The 24197-nt window shown below is 43.6% G+C and overlaps 1 protein-coding gene across 1 annotated transcript in view; it reads left to right on the top strand.

Moving 5' to 3' along the window:
• The window catches only part of ZDHHC20 (zDHHC palmitoyltransferase 20), a 195384-nt gene that overhangs the window by 125062 nt on the left and 46125 nt on the right, over positions 1-24197 (top strand). The window contains exons 5-7 of the mRNA XM_078657089.1: positions 6807-6876; positions 9936-9968; positions 16057-16177. Coding sequence (XP_078513215.1) covers positions 6807-6876; positions 9936-9968; positions 16057-16177 — 224 coding nt within the window. The remainder of the gene's footprint in view (positions 1-6806; positions 6877-9935; positions 9969-16056; positions 16178-24197) is intronic.

The raw sequence follows: 24197 nt of genomic DNA, 5'->3' as shown, positions 1-24197 counted from the left end.
GTAGACTTGTGGACTCGGGGATTCAGCAACATACTACACATCATCTTTCGCCTCACTAGTTACCCTTCACTGCTCCCACCCGCAGCTACCACTCTATTCATCACCATGGCCCTACCAGTAAGCCTCACCACGGCGCCCTTCCCCTCTCTGTTGTAAACTTTTGCGGCTCAGCACCACTCTCTTCTTCTTGTCCTGTGCCCCTTTGTAACAACTAGATTACTGCCAGCCCCCAGAAAAGCGCTTTTGTGCACTTATTACATTTTAGTGACTGCCGTCTTAGATTGGTTGATTAAAAACTGAAGGAAAATGGCACATGTATCATTTTGTTGGGGCGCATGCGTGAGGATGCGTCATTGTGCCTCCCCCCAAGCTAATTAGCATTGGCAAAAAGTATTGTGCTTTTATCAATGCTATTGAGCATCCCGAAAAAGCATTTCCAAAGCCAGCAGGTCCCAAAGTAGAGAAATATTGGCTTCACCAATACTTTTTTATTCTTCCCTTTTGTATTCTTAGTAGACTCTGATTTCAGTACGCAGGTTCACTTTGCCAACAAAAATCCCATAACAATTTCAGCTCTCCTTACTGAGGTGTGTAAAATGTTATCTTTGTTCAGCTACTTTCCAGATGGTTGCTGTTACTATCCTACTTTGATGTTATAAAGATGCTGCAGACCAAGCATCCGAAATGTGGTCTCCTCTGCCTTGAGCCATACTGCAGTTCACCACTAGGCGTATCACTGTCTGTGTAGTACCTCAAAACCTTCTGAACATCTAATGTATGGAAAGACTGTTGTGTTGGGGATGTAGGACTGCCAAACACAGGCTAATGGGTTTAATGGGACTACTACTTTAGGAAGGAAGGAGATGTGAGTAATTAGTATAACCATAACCCTACAAAAGAGCATGTGAGGCTCTTAAATAAAAGAAGCCTACCTCACACTCAGCCTCTGAGCTGATGTCGCTGTTAGATAAGTACACTTCAAGAACGTAATTTGAAATCCACCGTATTTGTATGTTCAAAAGGACGACAGAGCCCGTTTTGATGGGCTGTAGGTGTCAGGCTATTATGCCAGCAATATTGAAAGTGGTCTCTGCTTGCAACAAAAAGTGTTTCTATCTGAAGTACCATTATTGGTAGGACCAAATGGGTATGTTTACTATCCATGTCGAATAAGATGTGTGGAGGTATCAATCGGTATGAATTTGCAGACATAAGTGGTTGGCTGCGCTAATGAGTTTATCTCAACGAATAGGTCAACTCTTGGTACATTCAACTGTTGGGTTTGTGTGGTTTTGATGGTTTCTCTCTTTTTTGATGTTTGTGGACTGCATGTGAGTGCTAGTACGTGCATCTATTAAACACACAGATAACTTAGTCTTCATGTACACAGATTCTAATGATCAATCAGGAGTTTGTGTGTTAGCTAAATTTGTTTGTCCAAATGGAGCACAGACCGAGAACACCCGAAGGCGCAAATAAACAAATGCATATGACAAGTGCAACTTTTTTTATTATATTAGATTTTTAGTCCGTTTGTGGCTCGGTAAAACGCAGTAGTGGCCTGTATCAGAGTAGAGGAGAGGGGCAGGGGGGAGACGATAATGGGGAAAAAAGGGGGGGTAGAACTTACCTGCAGCCCACTGCATCACTGGTCTCCTGCTCCTCTCGTGGTTCCACTGCAGGTACAGGCTCCCAGACTCCCCTGCGGCCAATCCTGAAGTTTCTCTTATCGATGAGAGCAGCTTCAGCATTGCCTGAACGCCACTTATTTGTGGTCCCAGGGAGACTGGGACCCTGTGCTGGCTTTCTCCAACTTGGCAACGCAGCTCGGGTGGAGACCGCTTAAATTACGGTTTGGCCGGCCTGAGACGGACAACCAGACGGTCGTGCACTGATAACGGGGCGTACCACTCCCCGTCGGTGCCTGTCATCCCCATGGCCCCACCCCTAAGACTCCAGGAAGCAAAATAAAACAATAATAAACCCGGGTTTATTGTCGTTTTCTTTCTCTCCTTTTTCTTTTTTTTTTTCCATACATTGTTGAAAGCGGAGGAGCTGCCTCTGGTAAAATGGGAAGATGCACATACCATTTTCTCCCTGCACAGATACATTGCTGCAAATGTACCCATCCTCTGTAGCTGCGAATAAAGCACCCTTTGTTATTTCTAAAAGCTCTGCGGAACGATAGGTTGCATGGTAGTACATGGGGGAGGAAGCTAATTAGCGGCACAACTTGAAATTTTGAATATCAACAGCCACATAAAATATTTATTTTACGGTTTCCTACTTATGGTCCTGTGACCCACGACCCCGCTGTGCTTTTCTCGTTGAATACTAATTTTGTATCTAATCTATCCCCTTATTCCGTGTTCTTCTCAACCTCTTCTCTGTCCTCTTGAATCTGCCTTGCGTCAGTTTGGTCTCTTTCGCCCTCTGAGGCTCTCTTTCTCACACATAATCATTCCTGTTTTACCTTTCTAACACTGGTCTCTCCCATGAGGTCAGATCAGAAAATAGTGCTCTCTCTGATTGAATTCTCAAATATTTCACTCTAGTACTGTATTTCTAAACCTTTTCTATCATTGTTCCAATCCTTTCACCGGTCCACATTTTCTCTCCAACCACAAAGAAGAGTATCCGGAGGTGGGACTTGAATGGAGTGGACTGGAAAGAGTGAAACATTGGTATAGTTAGTCTTTTAACCTTTACCCTTTTCTGCCCTCACCGCCTGGTTCTCCCCTTTTTAGGTCGAGTGTCAGCGCACATGCGCTGTCTGCAAGACCTGCTGTACTTACTAGACTGAATGCAATCCCGTCTGCTGCTTTCCACAGCTTCACTCTTGCTTCTCCTCTTTGCTGGCTCCTCATTGGTTGGTGCTCCCTAGATATCACTTCCGTTTTCTGCTCGGGTGCACCAGCCAACTACAGTTTCATTACACTGTAGGTGTGTATTTTATTCTTGGAAGACTACTTTGTTTATTTTTGGCTCATTGTGATGCTACCCTTAATATGTAAGTACAGCGGCCCTGCCTTTATTTTGATCTGCATGAGGAGGCTGTTTTTAGTGTCTTTGAAGACACTTTAACATAATTTAGCTTAGTTCGGTGCTCTTTCACGAGTGCCGCGCTTTATCTACTTGTTTAGCTAGAGGAATTGGATAGTGTTTCTGTCTGGTTCCGGCTTTAGTCGTTAGCATGAACATAAAGACAGGTCTTTGTTGTAAATAAATGAAGCACTTGCCAGTGTGGATGCTCGAGCTGCGCGTTTGCATTACACTTGACATCACCCATTCTCTTTAACACACTGTGCAAAAATGAGGGGAAAAACCCTGTTACTTTCCCGAGTCACGTACTTTTGTTTATGGAATGCAACACATCTCTGTGCAATGGGTAAAGCTGCATTCGGCTCCATGGAAATGTCACACGATCATGTGATGACATTCGTGACGACAGTTTAATTTATAAAGGAGAGAGTTAAACAAATGAATGTGAAAGCATTCATTTCCTGGCCCGAACGGGAGTCCTTATCCTCCACATCGATATATCTGGGCCGAATTTGAATGTTGGTAGTCATTCTTCTCACGTGGCGTCCCACAGCAGAGGCCGCTTGTAGTGAGAATATTAAAATGAATATTAAAATGAACAAAATAAAACATTCTTTCTGTTTATTGAAACTTCCTCTGCCCAGAAAGATTAGTGATAAAGAGAGGTTATTCCCAGTGTGGAGATGTACTTTCTTTTCCATAAATATATGGTGGTAACCAAGTCAACAAACAGCCATGGAACTGTATACAGCTTCAATAGAAGAGTGCAAGACAATGCTTATTTGCACGTAATTTTTTTTATCATGTTACAGGTTTCAGAACAATTGCAGATTGTGGCCGATGACACAAATAGAAACATTGCTCCCAACACTTCAGTTAGTGCACATTTGTGCTGCAATTTGACCTGCTGCTGCTTCTTGGGTAGATACGACCAGTTCACCATAGGGAGAGCCGTGCGAACTGTAGAATTTCCTAATCATGCATCAGGGGATGTCTATTGAAGTTATATGTTCTGAGTTAGGCATGCAAAGATATCCTGAACGGGCTATGTACACATTCTTTAACAATTGCCTTACATAATTGGATATTTTTGGAGCTGGAAGGGCATCAGATGGCTATCTATAGTGACTCCCACGTCAACTAGTCACTTGTAGAATGTTATCTAACTAGACAGGAGGTGCTGGGTTGTGTCTCTCCACAAGCAAGTCTTTAACCCCTTGCATGCTGGTGACGAACCCCAGCCGTCACGCTCCGCGGTGCTTGTGTGCGGATGACGGCTGGGGTTCGTCACGGCCCCGCCCTGTTCGTTTGTTTACCGCACAGCGGCTGAAACGGGCCAGCATCGAAGGGGTTAAATGGCATGCAAAAATAGTGTGCCACTCAATCTGTATTTTGGTCCCTCTCAAAAGTTGTTTTTTAAAATTCTCCCAAGTTACCCAAAATGCATCCACCTGTAATTTAAAAGATTTATTGTGTAAGAACTGCTAATGTAAGTTTTGGCGCACAGACTTGAGCCTCTTACTAAATCTCATTTGGAGGTGGGACTACTTCAATTTTCTCAAAGACTTCATACACTGATCTGACCAATCCCAACCATAGCCCATTGCAAAAGTATCAATCCCAAAAATGTTTATACATTTGGAGCCTAGATTCTCCTTATGTAATAATAACATTCATAAATGAACTGTGTATATTTTGATCAGATATAAGCTTGGGGCCCACATCAATCTCCACATCATAAATCAAATCCCTTGGCACAAGGGCTTAGTCTATCTGAGAGTAATGTCTGTGTATATGTGAATAGTAGGTAAAACCGAGTTCCCAGGTTTAAGTACCTTAGAAGCATCGACCAAGCAATGCACCCTCATCAGTGCCAAGATTACGTGTCGAACTTTGATTATACGGAGGTGGCGCTAGTATTAGTTGTGTCTACTCTGTAATTAAGTTAAGGACACAATTGAAATCACAAAGAATAAGTAAGTTCAGCCGTAATTACATCAAAATCCCTGAGATCCTTCTGATTTGACTCATAAATGCCATAACCGGCGAGTTGAACTTGATCCATCTCTATGTGGATAATAGCCCATCTACCTATAATATCAGCTATTGTTTTAAATGATCTTGGCTCATAAAGTAAAACTAATAAAGATTGCAACCCCTCTTATAGAGACTTGCGATTTTGCCACCCCAGTTTGGTATCTAAGTTGTCTAAACCAGCCCTGTCCTTGAACGTGACATGCATCTCGGTGGGACATAAAATCTGGGGCTTAAATAGATTTAGTGTCTTCTTGGCCAGGCGTCTTTTAAGGGCGCTTCTTAGACTTCTTACATTCCAATTCATGAGGTTAACCGCCATTATCTGCTCAAATAAATTAAACCACTAATCCCAGCTTAGATGATCTTAATTAACCCATACATAAATGTAATAACCTGTCTAGTCCAAAAGAACATATGGATTTCCATCTTGCAATACTAAGTATATAAAGACCCTCTCCTTTCACAACCAGCTCCACCCGAATTACCCCACCTCCCCAACCCTGACATGAGTCCACCCAGCCTGCCCCTCGGAGCTCACCCTGAGAAGCCCCACCCCAGGAGAGTTCATCCCCTCCCAAAGCCGCCATGAAAGGATGGAAAAACCTGGCCCGGCTCTAACTCAGGAAGGGACACATTCCGAGCAAAATGAAGACCAGCATTTGCAAAGCAATAAATCTCACATTTGAGAGAGTATGAGCTATCTTTTATTTATCTGTTTGTAAAACTTCAAGAGGTAAATAAACACTGCCTTTTTACTTATAGTCCTTGCTTACTAAAAGGAAAGCTGGCAGTAAAAGAGGCGTAGTTACTGCTAGCATTGTACCGCTTGCAGGTTTTTAAAATACTTAAATAAAAGGCATTGATATTTACCATGCCAATAGCTCAAACGTTCACAAATGCGAGATCCATTGCATTGCAAATGCTTGTTTTTCTTGGAAGGATACTAAAGTCCATTTCTCACTTTAATCATACTCTCCTCCACTAGCCACTAAGGGTTTGTTGGCCCCCTAGTAGAAACCTTGGGGTTGTGTGAAGTAGAATTGGAGGGGTTTGGCAGATTTCATTACCACCAGTTTCACAGGGAAGTATTCTAATGGGGTGCTAATGGGCAGTACCTTTCCACCCACATTACTCTGCAGGAAGTCGCTATGTTGCAGTCACTCTCCCTCATACATGGAGCAAATTGTTTGCACTTGAGAAATAATGAAATCTTGGTGGTACCCTTGTGCAACGTTTGTGAAATAGGTTAATTTTAACGTGAACTTCTTTCAGCCACCGGTTTTCAGGATTCGATTATACTCCACATTACAAAAAAGGCGGCCTCAATAGCTGATTTAATAACCACTTGGTTAGAACTGCAACAATCTTAAAATTTTATAAGGATCTTCTAAATATGGGTTGCCATTGACTTTAATACGCTCCAGGAACCTCCCTAATCTTTTCTTTTGAGCGGGGAATTATTGCAAATTAAGTAATCACAAAGTTCAGGATGTTTATTTTGGAAAACCGCTCTAGGTAGTTTACTTTGGTGTAGCTGTTGCTGTCTTTCTGATACAATATTTCTTTTTTAAACGTTCGTGATTGGCATGTGCATCTAGGGTCCTGTTATTTCACTGTTCTTCCGGTGCATTTTTAAACTCTTTTCACAAAAGTATATTTATGAACATATTTAAGAAATCGCTCAGCTTGGATAATCTGTACACACCTTTTTGTGTTTTAAAATACAGCTATCCGATATTGTGACAGATGCCAGCTCATTAAACCCGATAGATGTCATCACTGTTCTGCATGCGACATGTAAGTAATTATTTTGCTTAATTCTTTGACAAGCTGTTACTTTTGAAAACCCTCGCCTAATCATGTATAAATTATAGAAAGTGAGATGTTTTGGTGCAGTTTTAAGTATTGTGAAAGTATATCTGTTATCTCGACTATTAGTTATGTATTGTCACTAATTATTTAAATATATCGGTGAGATTTACTTTCTTTGGCAAACTAAATTAAATTGTTAGTAGCTACAGAATAACTTGTTCATGGTAAAGTGATGCGGGCTCAAAAAAAAAAAAAAGTGATGCGGGCTCGCTGTTAACTGAAGTACTGTTTGTTCATAGGGCCTGTATCTCTGACATTAGAAGTGAAATTGTACGCTATAAATTAAAGCACAATAGCAGGCGTGTAATAGTGAATACGTCCTGGGTCTTTATTTGAAGTGTTTTATGCAGTGCCAAAATATGTTGCCCAGGTACTGCTGAAAGTGCTCTATTTTTCATTGACTGCTATTGAAATGTTGTGTGTTAGGAGAAATAGACATCCTTCATCCTTTCCTTTCTCACACTCTGTGCCCCAGCAGGATAGTCACATAGTTCACTTTACAAAATCTGTTAACTTTGCTGTCAGAGAAAAATAAACTATAATAACAAAGTGTCTAAGGGTCAGAAAAGGAACTCAACTGTGTTAAACGTCCGAGACACAACTAATAACTGACCAAATGGTGATGTTGAAACAAGGTGTGTCAATATGTGCTAAAGGCATAACACAATATCTCTAGGGTGAGGAAAAAGTTCCCATCAGTTCCCGCTCGGTACCGCCCTTTATCATCATATGGGTTCTCCTTATACCCAGGAGAATATGCTGTCAGCCACCAGATGTTCCTGTGACTGATGCTCAACCATTGATAGAAATATATGTAGGTGGAAAATACCGAAATTAGTGTATAAAGGGGTAACTGATTTGCAGTGCAGAAGTGAAAAAGTGAAAAAAGTGAGGTATATATATGAGTAGAGAGGTTGCTCTTTACCCTGTGCTTCTCCATTCACTGTGTTTTCACTCTTGTTTGCATCTCCTTGTTGCCCACTAACTGACCCATTTTTAGGTCTTGCCTAGGCAGTGCTTGCGCTGTCTCTTCGAGACCTGCTGCATTCAGGATATCGGCATTAAGCTCCGCCGACTCTCCGCCCATCTTTTTAATGGGCTGTTGTCCCTGTCCTTTGTAAATGGTGGCTTTTCATTGGTCAATAGGCTTAGTAGGCCCTACTTAGTACCACCTTGTAACCTCCCATGAGGGCACCCCCTGTTACATTTGTTGTTACGCCATAGGTTTTAATTAAAAGGGCTTCAGGTGACGCATGCTTGTATCTAAGTAAGGCTGGCAGTGGTTACTTTACTCACTAGCACATCTCACATTTATACAGAGTACAACCTAATCCAGAATTAATATAATTATTTTGTCGCTTTTCAAAGCTACTAATTGTATATATGGACATAGCTATTTGAATGTACTTGTGGTAGTGTCTTGCATGCAATGTATTATGGGTAGGGTGTATTTACCATATCCTCTGCCTGTGTGCAGTACCATATGTGACCAAAAGAGGTCCCATGGGGCCTCTTTTGGCCACATGTGGTGCTGCACCCTGCAACATGGCTAGGTCAAAAACATTGGCTTTTATAATGCCAATAACTCCAACAACTCCAACAAATGCGAGACTGATTGCATTGGCAATGCAATAGGTCTCGCATTTGTTAAAGTTAGAGCTGCTGGCGTTGAAAATGACCATGTTTTTTTACTTTTTTATACCATTGGCAATAGTGCTATGCTAATATAGTAACTCCATTGCAAATAACAATGTTTTTACTTGCAATGGAGATACTATATTTGCAAGCACTATTGCCATTGATATAAAAAAGCAAAAGTAAAAAACTTTGTCATTTTCAACACCAACAGCTCTAACTTTAACAAACGCAAGACCTGTTGCATTGCAAATGCTTGTTGCAGATGCTGCACAGCATGAAAAAAAGACATGGGCAGAACAGGTCTCAAAGGTTAGACCTATTATTGGCTTTCCCAATGCTTGCTTTTTATGAACATTCTGGTAGGTTGAAAGCGATTAATTTTGAGCTATTTTTTTCCTTTATTATTAAATAGCAATTGTTAATACATATTTGCGATAGTTTGGTATCTGCATGCAAAATCGAACTTTATGAAATAGATTTGAGGGGGTTTCAACAAAAATGCTTATGGAATGGCTTTTGTAGAATGCATTTTTAACATTTTACAAAAGTACAAATATCCTTAAAATTGGAATTGTCAAGTCTAAACCGAGAATTGGAGTTAATGTTAATACAATGGCAAGTATGAACGTGTATATTTAACCTTTCCAGAAAGGGTTTGGTGTTTCAGAGCGGCTACACAGGAGCATACTGGTAATATGTCGTACAGGGTTTTTCTGTTAGGCTAGCTTTGTAGTGTGTGGTCTTTTTTCCGTTGAAATAAATCTAATTGAATGGTTCACAAAAGAGGTGCTCTAAAAGGTAGCAGACGTGACCGTGCAAAACACGCTCACGCTGACAGTAAAAGTTCGAGTTGCTTTTCAGGCCGAAGTTCTTGCATCCTCAGCTGCTGTCCTTGAGACAGCGGTGATTGCTAAAATTCACGGTACTCTATTGAATTGTGAGTTCAATTTGCTGTGTAGCCCACACAGAAAAGTTTGACTCCTCCGTTGCATAACTTTTAAATAGAGATGTTTTCCATCATGTTTCCAGCACATACATTTGTTTAAGAATAAATGACGCTTGAAGACGGTGGTAGTGAAAGAGTATTAGCTGCTGTACTTTGTATGTAGTTTGGACATGCATGCAAAATATTTGACTGAAGTGCTATTTTTCCTCTGAAGTGTTTTTTTGTAAATAAATGTTTAGCTCTTCCAAAATCGTCTCGTGAATATCCGAATAAAGTTATTTGACTGACTGTCTTGTGAATATGTCAAATTGATGTACTTTCGCAGAGGTGAGAACTGTGAGTTCATCTGTCCTACAGTTTTTGTGTTTACTAAACTCAAGCACAATTCTTTCCTTTTTAGCTGTGTGCTGAAGATGGATCATCATTGCCCTTGGTAAGTTATCAGGTTAACATTTACAAACCACTGTGTGTATCTGTCCTGTAACTGGAACACAGTTCTCCACCTGAAAGGACAGAATCCATGTTACTCTTTGGCTCTTAATTGAGATTTTGGTTTATGTAGAATATCTGGCCTGTTTTATTTAGAATTTTTGGGATGTTTGTTTCTTATATGGCCACCTTACCCTGTCAGAGGTCTTCAAACCTTTTTGCCCCTACCCCAAACAAAATGTTTTGAAGTTGGACTCCACTACCAAAAAATATGTGGCATGGATTTGGGGCGTGGGAGGAGGAGGGATGATCATAGCGTGTCGGGATCATGAGATAATTTTAGGGGTGTTTTTATGTAGCTCGTAAGCCACCTGCTGCACTAATGATGGATGTAGCTCTGAGAAGCAGGGGAACTCCTCCTCTTTCACTCCTTCCCCACCATTTCTGACCATCACTTCAGTCTCGAAACAAGTCTGATCTCTTTCTGAAGGAAAATGAGCTACTGCATGCTGCCCCCCTGTTTTTGTACCAAGGCGCCATCCTCCCTAATGCTACCAAGGAAAATGATCCCCCATACCCTCTTCGTATTGCAAAATATTCCGCATTATTATGCAGTGGGCCCTTGGGCAAAAGTGTCATTGCACCTGTTTCACTAATGATAGGTACTGCCTTGCTGTCGCCTCTGAAGTTTGCTAACATGAGCTATCATCGCACACCATCCCTCTCCTCATCCCTCTCCCTCTCCCTCCTATCTCTGTGTCCCTCTCCCTCTTTTATGCCCAAATCAAGGGGTCTCCCTACCACCCTCCTTGTTGCTTGGGCCCTGTTCTGTGCGCAACAGTGGTGACCTGGGCCATAATGCTAGCCAGGAAAATGCACTCCACCGCCCACGACACCCTGACAACCTTGGCCAACGTGAGCATCGAGGACACAATCAAGACCATGGGAACAATCCACTCCGGTTCCCCATCTGACCCTCTCCCGCACCACATCTTCAACAAAGCCAGCAATTCCATTGCACCCCACCTGCAAAAAATCATCAACCTCTCCTTCAAGACCGCCACCTTCCCTGAGAACTAGAAGCACACAGAGATCAACGCCCTACTGAAGAAACCCAAGGTGAATCCGAGCGACCTCAAGAACTTCCGTCCCATCTCCCTGCTTCCGTTCCCAGCAAAGGTCATCGAGAAGATAGTAAACACCCAGCTCACCCGTCACCTCGAAAACAACAACATCCTGGACCCATCCCAATCAGGTTTCCGCAGCAACCACAGCACCCAGACCGCCCTCATCGCCGCCACAGACGACATCAGGATCCTACTAGACAACTGCGAGATGGCGGCCCTCATCCTCCTGGACCTCTCCGCCGCCTTCGACACCGTCTGCCATCGCACACTACGCACACGCCTCCACGACGCAGGGATCCGAGACAAGGCCCTGGACTGGACCATCTCCTTCCCTTCCGGCAGAACTCAGAGAGTCCACCACCCCCCGTTCGATCCGATGCCTCAGAGATCATCTGCGGCGTCCCTCAAGGATCTTCCCTCAGCCCGACGCTGTCCAATGTCTACATGGCTCCACTAGCACGCATCGCCCGACAGCATAACCTCCACATAATAGCCTACGCCGACGACACTCAGCTGATCCTCTCCCTCATCAAGGACCCCCGCACTGCCAAATCCAACCTCCACCAGGGAATGAAGGCCGTTGCAGACTGGATGGAGGACAGCCGCCTCAAACTGAACACAGACAAGACGGAAATCCTCATCTTCTGGTCCAACCCCTCCGCATGGGATGACTCTTGGTGGCCCACGTCACTGTGGTCCCCCCCCCCCCCCCCCCCCCCCCCCCCAGCCCCCACCGACCACGCACGCAACCTGGGATTCATCCTCGACTCGAAACTCTCCATGACCAAACAAGTCAACGCGGTCTCCTCCACCTGTTTCAACACCCTCCGCATGCTCCGCAAGATCTACAGATGGATCCCGACAAACACGAGGAAAACAGTCACCCAGGCTCTAGTCAGCAGCAGACTCGACTACGGAAACGCCCTCTACGCCGTAGCCTCGTCCAAGGTCATCAGCAGACTACAGAGAATCCAGAATGCCTCTGCATGCCTGATCCTCGACGTCCCGCCGCGACCACATCACCCCCCACCTGAGGAACCTGAGGAACCTGCACTGGCTCTTCGTCGACAAAAGAATCTCCTTCAAGCTCCTGATCCACGCACAAAAGGCACTCCACAAAACCGTCCCAGCCTATCTCCACAGTCGACTCTCCTTCTACGTACCCAACAGGAAACTCCGCTCCGCCGACCAGGCCTTGGCCACGGTCCCACGCATCCGGAGAACCAATCCGGAGGCAGATCCTTCTCCCATCACGCCGCCAGGACCTGGAACACCCTCCCCCTCTATCTGCGACAAACCGAAGACCTGCAGACCTTCAGGAGACAACTCAAGACCTGGCTCTTCGACCAATAGCAGCAGGACCATCGCCCCCCCCCCCCCCCCTCCCCCACCCCCCAGCGCCTTGGAACCCTCACGGGTACGTAGTGCGCTTTACAAGTTATATGATTGATTTCATAGTAAATCTGCCATAACTGAGATCCTATGCCCACTCACAAAGGGGTGGGGAGGGCTCATGTGCTTTGAAACAGATAATAGAGAACTAAAGACGAAAGATGCCACCAAGGTGCCCTCTGCCTGAAAGAAATGTAAATGTGTGCAATTGTTAATCACCAAATATAAAGGCTGCTTTGGAGCCTTTTAATGGATCCAACAAACAAAAAACTCTGGATATCGCAATTACCTAATCATATTCAGCACTTCTATGGGGTCTCTCATTTCACTATTAAGATAAGGACAAGATCTAGTGCAAAGCTGCAGGTACATCCCTATGTATGTGACACTGTATAAAACGAATAAATCAGGTCAATGCCAAGGGGTAGACCAAGTATACCTGTAGAGCACCCAGACAAGAAAGCAGAGGAAGGGCCTCACGTAAGCAACCAAGAAGAAGCAGTTGGCACATTTTTGCCAATTTGCTCACATATCATCGGCACTTCAGCTCTGCACCGGAAGGAACCAACACTGAAACAAGTTCAAGAAGAATGTTGTGTATCTGTGTGTAATGTTTATCTACTAATGTTTTTTATTCAACACATTTCTATCAACCCCCTGAGGTTCCTTTAGAGGCAGGAGAAACTTCTTCCTCACAAGAAAAAAGGTTAAACATGAGTTGCGTAGGGCCTCAGGCAATTAGTCTTTAATAAAACCTGCACTCATGATAAAAAAAATCATAGCATGTATTAGACAATTTTAAATAGAATAGCCTACATGTTTCACTGCCTTTCCTACTTGTTGGCAATTTCATCAGGGTAGGGGGACCTCATTTCACCCGTATGAACACCGGACCAACTGGCTGCCGGGTGAATGCCTCCCAGCAAGCCACTGGGAGAGACCAAAGGTTATTATCCAGAAACACTTTTCACAGCTCAACGTCTGTTCGTCATTGGTGTCTGCTCTATGGATCGCCGACACCAGCAGCAAACACACTTAGTGCTGTGAAAAGTGTTTCTGGACAATAACCTTTGGTCTCTCGCTCTGTGGCTTGCTGGTAGGCATTTACCCGGCAGCCAGTTTAATTGAGTGGAGGGTGCCCTTGGGAATTGTGTCCCTCTGTTACTCTCTTTTGTATATTACCCTTTTAATGAACCCATATCAAAATATTTACACTAGCTATAGCAGGGATCTCCAACCTCTTCTGCGATTAGAGCTACTTATGTTCAATGAAAATCATTCTGAGCTACTACTCTTATTTGTGTTGTATAGTGACCACATAAGGCAAGATTACGTTCGTGGCCACCTCTTGTAAGATTATAGGCAGTGTTCACATCAGTGTATCAGGCAGGGTTGCTAGAAGTAATGCAAAACTACTGATGAAACCGCAACAGCCATCCAGGCCATATGCTCTGGGATACCTTCAGAACCCTGCCCTCCCCCCTGAATCCATCAAAGTACTGGACCCTAACTCCAATCCTGAACCACTCAATCATTACAGTCACCTACTTGGATGCCTGGAAACTTGCAACAGTACTTCCATGCCCCTGTCCTTCCCAAACGTGCCACAGTACTTCCACACCCCTGCCCTTCCCGTTCCCTGTCCCCCCAAGAAACTCTCAGCAGACCCAAAGACACTAGCCAACTACTGGCCTATCTCCCAGCTATCCTACCCTGGATATGTCATGGAAAAGATGATAAACACCTAGTCATCCTACTCACTGACCACCACTTCCTTGACAACACTTACCCCGGACTCACGCTCAATGGCCTTCAACACTGTCTTCCGGCCCCATCCTTATCCAACGAAACTACTGCATGAAGTTGGCATTCAAGGTCCCACACTTCACTGCATTTGCTCCTTCCTGACCGGCTGCACATAGTCAGTCAGCTTGGGCCCTTTCACCTCGGACGCCATCAGCCTCATCTATGGAGTTCCACAATGATCCTCCCCCACCCACACTTTGGTCAGCGCCTATGTGACCCCACGTTCCAGCATCATCTTCGCTCACAGAATCAATATCCTATTCTATACCCGCGACACCCAGCTCATAATCTTCAGCAAAGAGGCCTCACACTGGCTCTGGGACTCCACCTGGTGGTCTGGTGAACTCTGACTCACAGCCCTTCTGTCAACCAACGCAAAGGTCCTCAGAATAGTAATCAGCAATGAACTCCCCATGGCCGGCCAAGTGAATGCAGCCTCCATCGCCTGCTTCCACACACTCAAGATGGTTCAAGAGAATCTTCAAATGGCTCCCCTCCAACACTCGCAGAACCATCACCCAAAATGTAAATGTTTTGTAGGAAGGAAGTGGCAACATTTTGAAATGACTGCCCTGGAATTTGCGTTATGCACACGTTTCAGAAGGGTGCATATTACCATCTGACCGGTTATATAAAATGATATAAAATGTACGTTTCTCACTGCAGAGGTCACTCTCTAAGTTAGGAGTCCTCCCCTCCGGTTGTATTACAACTCTAGAAGGGGAATTGTCTTGCCTATGGGAGCACTCGGCACTCATGAGCAGGTACAGATGATGCCATCTGATGAAGGGGAAGGTACCTTACTGCATTCCATCGGAGCCTTGCGCACCGATCTAACAAAGAAACTAGCACCACTGAAGCAGTAGTTCATAAGGTGGAGCGTAAAGGTGTGTAATTGGATTGGTAGAGACGAATAAGAGCAGGCCTAACTCTTTGACAGCAGCATTTGCAACAGAGATATTGTATGCCCGTGAGATCATGCAGAAACTTAAGGTGAAAGTTAAGCTGCTAGCTAATTAGGCGAGGGTGCTGGGGGTCCCTTATTTGTCTCTCTCACTCTGTGTTTCCCCTGTTGGTGCTCATTCTTTCTGTATTTACTTCCCTTTCTATTGCCTGTCCTCGAGGCGCTCCCGCACTCTGTCTCCCCTTGTGCTCCATGGGAAGGGATGGAATTGTGTATGGACAGATGATTGAATGCGTGCATGCTTGTATAGATGTACACATGAACTGATAGGTACAGGCAGACATATTAAATAAACTGGCAATTTATGCACAAAACCTTGAAAGATACACATTAAGTGATCCAATTGAAATGGCTGCTGTCTGTGGTAAGTCGAGCACTGTGTGAGGGATAAGTCAGCTTGGAGAAAGCTAGCTCAGATGCCTGCCTGCAAGTGACAGATCACTCTGCTGTCTGTCCTGAGTGAGCATCCATTAGCTAAGGAAGGGATATCTGTTATATGTCAAAAGTTAAGAACAGTTGTTGTTTTTGACATGTGAGGTTAATCTTGCCACCCATATTGAGTCTGAAATCAATTACTTGATCAAATATTAGCTCTGCAGACTGCTTGACAAATCTTGCGTGGAATTGTTTACTTTATACTAAAACTGCGCTAATTCTTTTAGTAGTTACGTACCAAACTTCTAATTCAAAATCCAAGTGAGGAAAGATGTTGTTTAGTGTAGGGGATAAGTAGGGAATCTGTTCTCTTATGTTGTGTTGACACTCTTGCAAACCCATAAAATCTGCTGTTGTGTTTTTTCTAGGGTGAATAATTGTGTGGGATTTTCCAACTATAAATTCTTCCTACTGTTTCTGCTCTACTCCCTGCTGTACTGCCTATTTATTGCTGCAACGGTGCTTCAATACTTCATCGCTTTTTGGACAGTAAGGTTTTATTTAATTGTCTTATTATACTATTTATTAGTACTAAACATATACCGCTGTTCATATATGCAGCTCAACCTAACAAAAGAAGCCTTGTAGGAGATGTAATGCTTTTGACGGAGCCATCCAATGTGCAAAGTTAAATATAATAGAGTGTATTTTACCAGGCTTTTGTTAAAATCATATACGTCTTACATTACATGTATCATGTAAATTGATATTAACAATCATGTACAACTTCATCTTTTACAACATACTGGCTTTTTGAAAACATTTTTGAAGTTTGCCTCTGTAGTATAGCTAGTTAAAATTTCTGAAACTAGAGTATTATCGCCCCCTTCCTTTGTGCTACTTTTTGTGCTCTGATTTAACAGCCCTATTTTTTTTCCCCATTATTCAATCAATACATGTTTGCTTCTCACCAGCTCAAATCAGGCTAGAATTTGGCATCGAGCAACAGCTCCTAGCAAGGCAGGGAGCCTACATGATAGCCTGGGATAAAGTGAGGAAGTCAAAACAGGGAACATTAAATGAATATTTGTGGAGTGAGTTAGTACAACATCCGTCCTCAGCAGCAGCCAAGTTCCTACTGGACAGCCGGATAAACACAGGACTCGAGCAGTTCTGGGATACCCCAGTAAATCATATAACTTTTAAAAAATTGATCAGGAAATCGATCAAACAGCTATCTTGGGTCCAAGATAAGGCAGCCCTCTCCAAAAGAACACATGGTTGGATGACCCTAAACTCGTACACTACTAAGGCATCACAGAGCTACCTTGGCGAGGGATACTCCAAATCTGTCAAAATGCGTTTCTTAAAGCATAGGCTGGGCCTGCTACCCTGTATTCAAAATCTCCCGCGCTGGATTAAAATAAAAGCTGATCCCCTTTGTCGGCTATGTGGCTTGGGGCTAGAGGACATGCTGCACTTGATATGCTCTTGCGAGAAATTACACGATGAACGGAAACACTTGTTGAAACAACACTTCAACCGGCAAGGAATCCGCACACGAAGGAAGGCAGTTCTGGCTTGCTTTTCTCCCCATGACTCTCGCTTGAGCTGTAGCTTCGTAAAATTTATGAAGGCGGTGAAAAAAAAGATTGTAATCAACTAGGAGGGACAAGCGTTGGAGGGACAATATTTAGAGGGGTCCAGTGTGCACGTCCCGTAAAGTACAATTCAACACTGATGCACAGAGTTCCCCTTGGTGAAAAAAAAGATGCCTGAAATAAATCTATAACGGTCTCTGTACTATTGACCTAATCCCGCTTGTCGAATGACGTTACTGACTCAAAGAGCATATGGGGACATCAGGAAAGCAGAAATATTTAATAATTATAAAGCTGAACTTATTATTTACTTATTTACTTATTTATTGGTTACAAAGTTGCTGCGTGCACATTCGAACCAAGGAAATGTGAATGTTTTATTCTCTTTTATTACAATTGTACTTTTACTATTCTCTGTTCTTAACCTATTCTTGAATTGCAATGGTTTTAAGTAACTATGCGAAATAAAATTATTACTATATTTATGTTTGCTACGAAGTCTGACAGCAAATACTATAGCAGTAAAGCTTTCAGCAAGTTGCGGTTTTCTGCTGCCCTCCAGTTTGTCTTTAGCCCTACTTATTTTGATAGTGCATCCAGGCCTTTCTTTTTCCAGTTCTTTGAGTAGGGTGCAGGTCAGTGGAGATATGCATTTAGATTTTTCTATTAACAAGCAATTGGTTATACCTTTTTTTTCTGAAAGGTACTGCCTTTGAAGACCTGGGCTTCAAAACGTGAAAGAGCCTAATATCACAACTCTATAATTTCAAAAACACCCTAGAATCATTTTCTTGCAGAGATCAGCCATCCTGTCCTGGATGGTTTCCCCTATTGTGAGAAATGCTTCAAAAAATTGGCATGGCATATAGTGCTTCAAGCTGTTCCAACAAAACACGAGGAAGAGTCATGGAAATTGCTTGTACTAACTGAATTTTGGATATTTAACTGTTGGAAATTGCTGTTGGTGAAAAGAACCCAAAAAACTATCAGCCTTTCACACCAGATCAATTGAATAAGACAGGTGGCATGTGTGTTGAAATATTCATTCAAGAAGGTGGGAAGTCACCTAAAACTATCATTAGTAGTTTAAATGCCTACCTATACGCCTTGTACAATAGTATTGGCAATAATTTCTAGACTGCACAAGATAAATATGCAGATTCTCAAAACTCTTTCGGACAAACATGAAGCTAGCTTATCCAACACAGACCCTCGGCACACAATAGAGGGCATTTTTGTATCTGGGATGCCCTTAGAGAATGTGTACAAACACTGTATTGCCTAGTAAGGCATTTATGAACTGCCTGACCTCTTGTTACACATGTCCATTCAACTAAATTAAACAAAAAGAAAACTTAGTCTAGGGATAAACCCTTTTACTTGATAATTTTCAAGATAAAGGTTCCTCTCCTCCTCCAATCCTTGTATAAACGTTTGTTTGTGATGAAGATGCAAGCCTAGTATCGGAAAATGACCTAGGAATAGATTTGTGCTCTGTTTTCGGTCATCAAATCGTTAGTCAAATCATGGCAATAAGATTATTGTGCAAATTGGCTTTGTCTAGCAGGGGAATTCTGCACCACCCTTCGATGTCCTCAGATGATGGCTGCCGGGTGAGAGTGTTTAGGTGGGGGGGAATGAATGGGAGCAGTGATCACTACTCCTTGCCCTCCCCCAGATCTGATCCACGTCTGATGCTTGGGTTTGTGAATGGGAGGGAAAGTCAGAATACGTTCTGATAGTTTCTGTTTAGTCTCTCGCTTCAGAGTGTTAAGATTCTGTGCTGAGGTCAGAAGAAAGCGGTACAAAAGGGGTGGTGATGGACAGAGCATCTGAACCAATCAAACACTCACACCCAGTCAACAGATCTGTGTTTAATCCATCACTGTTCTTTAGCCCACTCTGCCACCCCAGTTCAGACATGGCCATATGCAAATCAGTCTGACCCTGTGCCTCATTGGAACAGTCCAGCCCGAACTGCCAAGCCATGCCTTCCCTGGACCGGGAACAAGCTTCCTAGGACTGGTTTTTGGCATTACAGCCGTCTTCAGCCAGGCTTGCTTGAATCCAGTGGCAAAGTGAGCAAGGGACTCACGTCTGAGCATACCCTGCCAACTTATGGCGAATAAAGCGGTACAAAAGTGGTGGTGATGGACGGAGCATCTGAACCAATCAAACACTCACACCCAGTCAACAGATCTGGGTTTAATCCATCACCGTTCTTTAGCCCACTCTGCCACCCCAGTTCAGACATGGACAGATGCAAATCAGTCTGGCCTTGTGCCTCATGGGAACAGTCCAGCCCGAACTGCCAAGCCATGCCTTCCCTGGACCGGAAACAAGCTTCCTAGGACCGGTTTCTGGCATTACAGCCATGGCTTGGCAGTTCGGTCTGGACTGTTCCCATGAGGCACAGGGTCAAGACTGATTTGCATATGGCCATGTCTGAACTGGGGTGGCTTGGTGAGCAAAATAACGATGGATTAAACACAGATCTGTTACTGGGGGTGAATGTTTTGCCGTTGTGCAACATTCTGTCCATCATCTTGTGTGTTTTGCTGTACACCCTATGTGGGAAGGGTATGCCCAGACGTGGGTCCCGTGCTCACTACGCCACTGGAGTTAAGCTAGCCTGGCTGAAGACGGCTGATAGCCAGAACCCGGTCCTAGGATGCTTGATTCCGGTCCAGGGAAGACATGGCTTGGCATTTCGGTCTGGACTGTTCCCATAAGGCACAGGGTCAAGACTGATTTGCATGTGGCCATGTCTGAACTGGGGTGGCTTGGTGAGCAAAACAACGATGGATTAAACCCAGATCTGTGACTGGGAGTGAATGTTTTGCCATTGTGCAACATTCCGTCCATCATCTTGTGTGTTTTGAGGTCAGAAGAAAGGCTGAAGAGATGAGTGGGATAGTGCGTCCTTCCTCAGCCATCCATCCGACCTTCTCTCCCGTCCCCTGAAAAAGGGAGGATACTTGAGTGCAGCACCTGAAAGCACTGATCATTGATCTACGCTGCTCCTTGGCCACATGCACATGCTAAGTCCAAGATTTGTAGTGTGTGGTGTGAGGAGAGGTTGAAGGTGCTCCCACCTTCCACTTCCATCCCGTCACCCCACCCACAAATCCAAGCGCTGGGAGCAGAGAGTGAAATCACTGGTACTGCTCCCAGTCATTTCACTGTATTTCCTTCATGCCATCATATTTCTTGCTGACGTAGATTGGGCCCACAGCCCCTCTTAACCCACTACACCCTCCAGGGCACCTTCCCTCTCATTCCTGAATGAAATCTGAGAGTTGTAAGGTAAGAAAAAAGAGCTGGAAGCAACAAACACTGTTCTCAGCGCCTCCTCTTTCGTCTTAATCTCTCAATCTGTTTGACAAACACTAGCCTCGGGGTGAGGGGAGGGTCAGTGGGGGTGTGGGGGGGTTAGGAATCCCCTCCTGGGTTTTCAGCCTCCATCATTCATATCCGCTCCATACGTCGAAGAAGGCAAAAGAGATGATGAGAATGAGCATACTTACTTGGAACTTTGGGGTTGTCTGGTAATTGGGATCTGGTTATTAGGTTCTTAGTAGGAACTTACTGGGAACTGAGACATCTAATACCTCACCCCCAAATGGACTCTGATTCACCATATAATAAGTCGGAGGCCTCCCATAGATATAAAAAAAAGATAACTCTGTAAGTACACTTTCTGTAGTTTCAAATAGCTGTTTACCTACATTTATTTCATTGGTCCTACCCTCCAATAATAGTTGACTACTGAGGTGTGCAAATGGCATTTGTATATTAGAAGCTCCTTAGTGTGTCATTACTGCAACCTGGTAATTCATTGTTCTAACTGGGAACAGTGTGCTTGGCTGGGAATTAACAATGATGTGTACTGACCAGGCACAGCAAATGGTGTGTACACACTAGGAATTGGAAATGTGTGATGGTGAGAGAGCAATCTAGTGCTGAATATCAGGGGGTGCTGGAACACTTCTCTTATCAGCTCCACCGCCCCCCCTTTTTGCCCCGACCGTACCCACCTGCTGATCTGGAAATTTGATTCTGTGGTAAGCATGGGGGTGGAATAAAGGGTGATTTTCAGGGAGCCCCTCGTACTCTGATCCACCTCTTGCACCTCTCACACACCACTTATAGTGATCCGAACTCTTCACCCTCTCCCATCTCAGTTGCAAATCTGAAGGCCAAAATGAGGAAGCAAGACGTAAAATCACTGGGACCTATCTGTCATTCCAGTTGCCTGGCTATCTCGCAGTTCTCAAATCTCTTGCTGCTATGTTGCTAAATGAGGGTTGGAAGTTGCCCTCTGGCTCCAACTTTCACTCTTAAATGAGCAAAAAGGCAGAGCATCAAAAATAGATTTAAGAGTTGATCAATACTCACAGTGCCTCAAACTACTAAATCTCCCTTTTATCCTCAATCGAGGGCCTGATTATTGTTTGGGATTTTGCTCAGTTCATCTGTTTTACTTTTGGAAGTGGCAGAATATCCATTTTGGCCCCCTGCCACTTCCATCCACATGTGCAAAATGACAGTGTGTCCAAATGAAAAACTCGAAATAATGGGTGGCTGCTAGAGTGGGAGGAGATCAAATACTACATATGGATAGGCATTGGATGGACATTTTTTGCCCACCTTTCAAGTTCTCCATTGAAGATTTGGTTGTATGTTTGTGAGGGGAGAAGATGGGAGCAGTATATACTGCTCCTCAACTTCTCTGACGACTATACTCTCTCACCAGTGCTCAATATTGGGGCTATAAGGGAAGGAATGTTTTGGTACAGGTGGCTAAGTCCCTCTCTCCATTCAAGCGACAAGGTGGAGCCATGAAGTGCCTTGACTGGGACTTCTCCCAGCCCCATCACATCCTATCCCCTGGCTTCATATTGAGCACTTTTAGGGGAGGTGGGAGGACCACTCAAACCCTTCCTAACATTCTTGCATAGAAGCAAGAAATAAAATTGAATAGAAGGTAGAGTGGGATTGAACATTTACCACAGAAGGTTAGGGATATCATGGCTACAGAAGGGTTGGGGGCGCAAGGCCACAGAGGGACAATGGAGATCAAAGACTCAGATGTCGTTGCGGATAAAGGGTTGGTAATAATATCCACACAAGTCCCAAGATCAAAAAATAATCACGTACACACACCTTGGTACATAAGAAAGAAGCGTGTTTTGTGGGGGTCTGATCAAAGGCTCTGCAAATGGATTGTTATGCATTCATCTAGAGTGTTTTTACATCGAGGGCAATGCAATTTGTGTTCTGGCTTTAATAATTGTTTTGTTAGCAGACAACAGGGGAATGTGGAAACCAACGATTATTGGGTGTGTGGCACACTGTGTTTTCTCCTATGTGGTACTAGTAGTATCAATTGATGTTAGATCCTTTGTAAATCATTTGGGTGCTGCTGGGTTTCTCCCTCTGACCTAGGGGTGTTAAATTCAAACTGCAAATTGAAAGCACTGTCACCTGAATGACAGTGTGCCCAAACAGCACTCCTCTGTGAGATTGTTTTCTTCTGTACGTTCTCCCAATGTTTAGCGAAAATATGTAGAATAATCACAGTGAGTTCAATTCTGACTTGAAATTTCTTGTATTAAGTCTCCAAAACTCAAATCATCTTAATTGTTACGTCACAATATTCGTATTCAATTAAGTGCAATTCATATGTTGTTATGGTGAACATTTCAATGTTTTCCAAATGGATATATTCAATCGCTCCCTATGCATTTTGGGCCACTGCCCTTCATCAGGGGAAATGCATTCAACCTAGAACAAAAACAAATGTAGGTATGCTGTAAAGAGATAGAAATTCCCTTCCAATATGGTAAATGCATTTTTGTGTTCTACAAAATCACCCGTGTATTAGCAGCGTGGCTGTGTTGAATTAATTGGTCAAAAAACAAAATGTGATCGTGCTCCCGAAAAAATAGTTGTGAAATATGTCAGAGGGCCGTCAAAGCAAACACACTTAATGGGGCCGTGCACAAAGTGTTATCGGGATTAAACTGCTGGGTGTGTCGTGAACATGTAAGCGTGCGTGTTACATGGAAACCTCATGCTTAGTCAGCCCAGTGATCGTATTCGAATTAGGCAAAATTTAAACGAAAAAGCATGGGCCATCGGATAGACTGTGGTCTGTCCGTGATGGAACAGAGTTAAATCGTCGACCGAGCAGTGCTCAAACGAAGTCCTACCGCGTGATATGGAGCGGGTTCGGGCTGGTGAAAGAACCGTTGTTGGTGTCCTGGGAATCGCGGAAGTAACGGCAGATGCGACGCATGCGTGTTAAAGCAATGGGTAATGGAAACAAACGATGGACAAATGTCCGTGGCGACCATCTTGGACGTGTATTAAGTGAAATAAATTAACGAAAATGATATGACCAAGAGGAAATGAAAACCTGTGAATACAGGCCAAATTTAACTACAAAAATCGCAGGTGCATAAAATTGTGACCAGAGTATTTTGCGCGGTGATGTGATGTACATGGAATGTTGTAAAAGCAATTCAACACGTTCATGAACTATATACGATACAGTAAATAATAATATAAACAAGAAAGGAAAACACATGGATAAAGACCGAATTCAACTGAAAAAACGCATGTGTTTGGGATTGTGACCTGAGTGTTTTGTGGAGTAATATGATTATTAAAGGATATTATAAAAACAGTAGAACACACTCAAAGCATGTACATACTTTGGGTTCAATGCATTCTAAGTAAACTCTGGATGGTAACCATGCTACAGAAAACAACTATATTCCAAACGTTCATTTAAACCCTTTGGACTGCAAGTGTCCGGTCTTTTGATCCAGTACATCTCTCGCTGTAATAGTCTCTCTCTGTTGTCAGTACCTGACTTTACAGGAACAACCTCCAAGATCAAAACTCTTAATTGACTTATGTTGTAGTTGTTCAAGGTTAAATGTGCGGCTACCAGTGCCTTC

The sequence above is a fragment of the Lissotriton helveticus genome, chromosome 8 (assembly GCF_964261635.1).
Source record: "Lissotriton helveticus chromosome 8, aLisHel1.1, whole genome shotgun sequence".
Lineage (NCBI taxonomy): Eukaryota > Metazoa > Chordata > Amphibia > Caudata > Salamandridae > Lissotriton > Lissotriton helveticus.
This window is presented reverse-complemented; position numbering and strand designations above follow the sequence as displayed.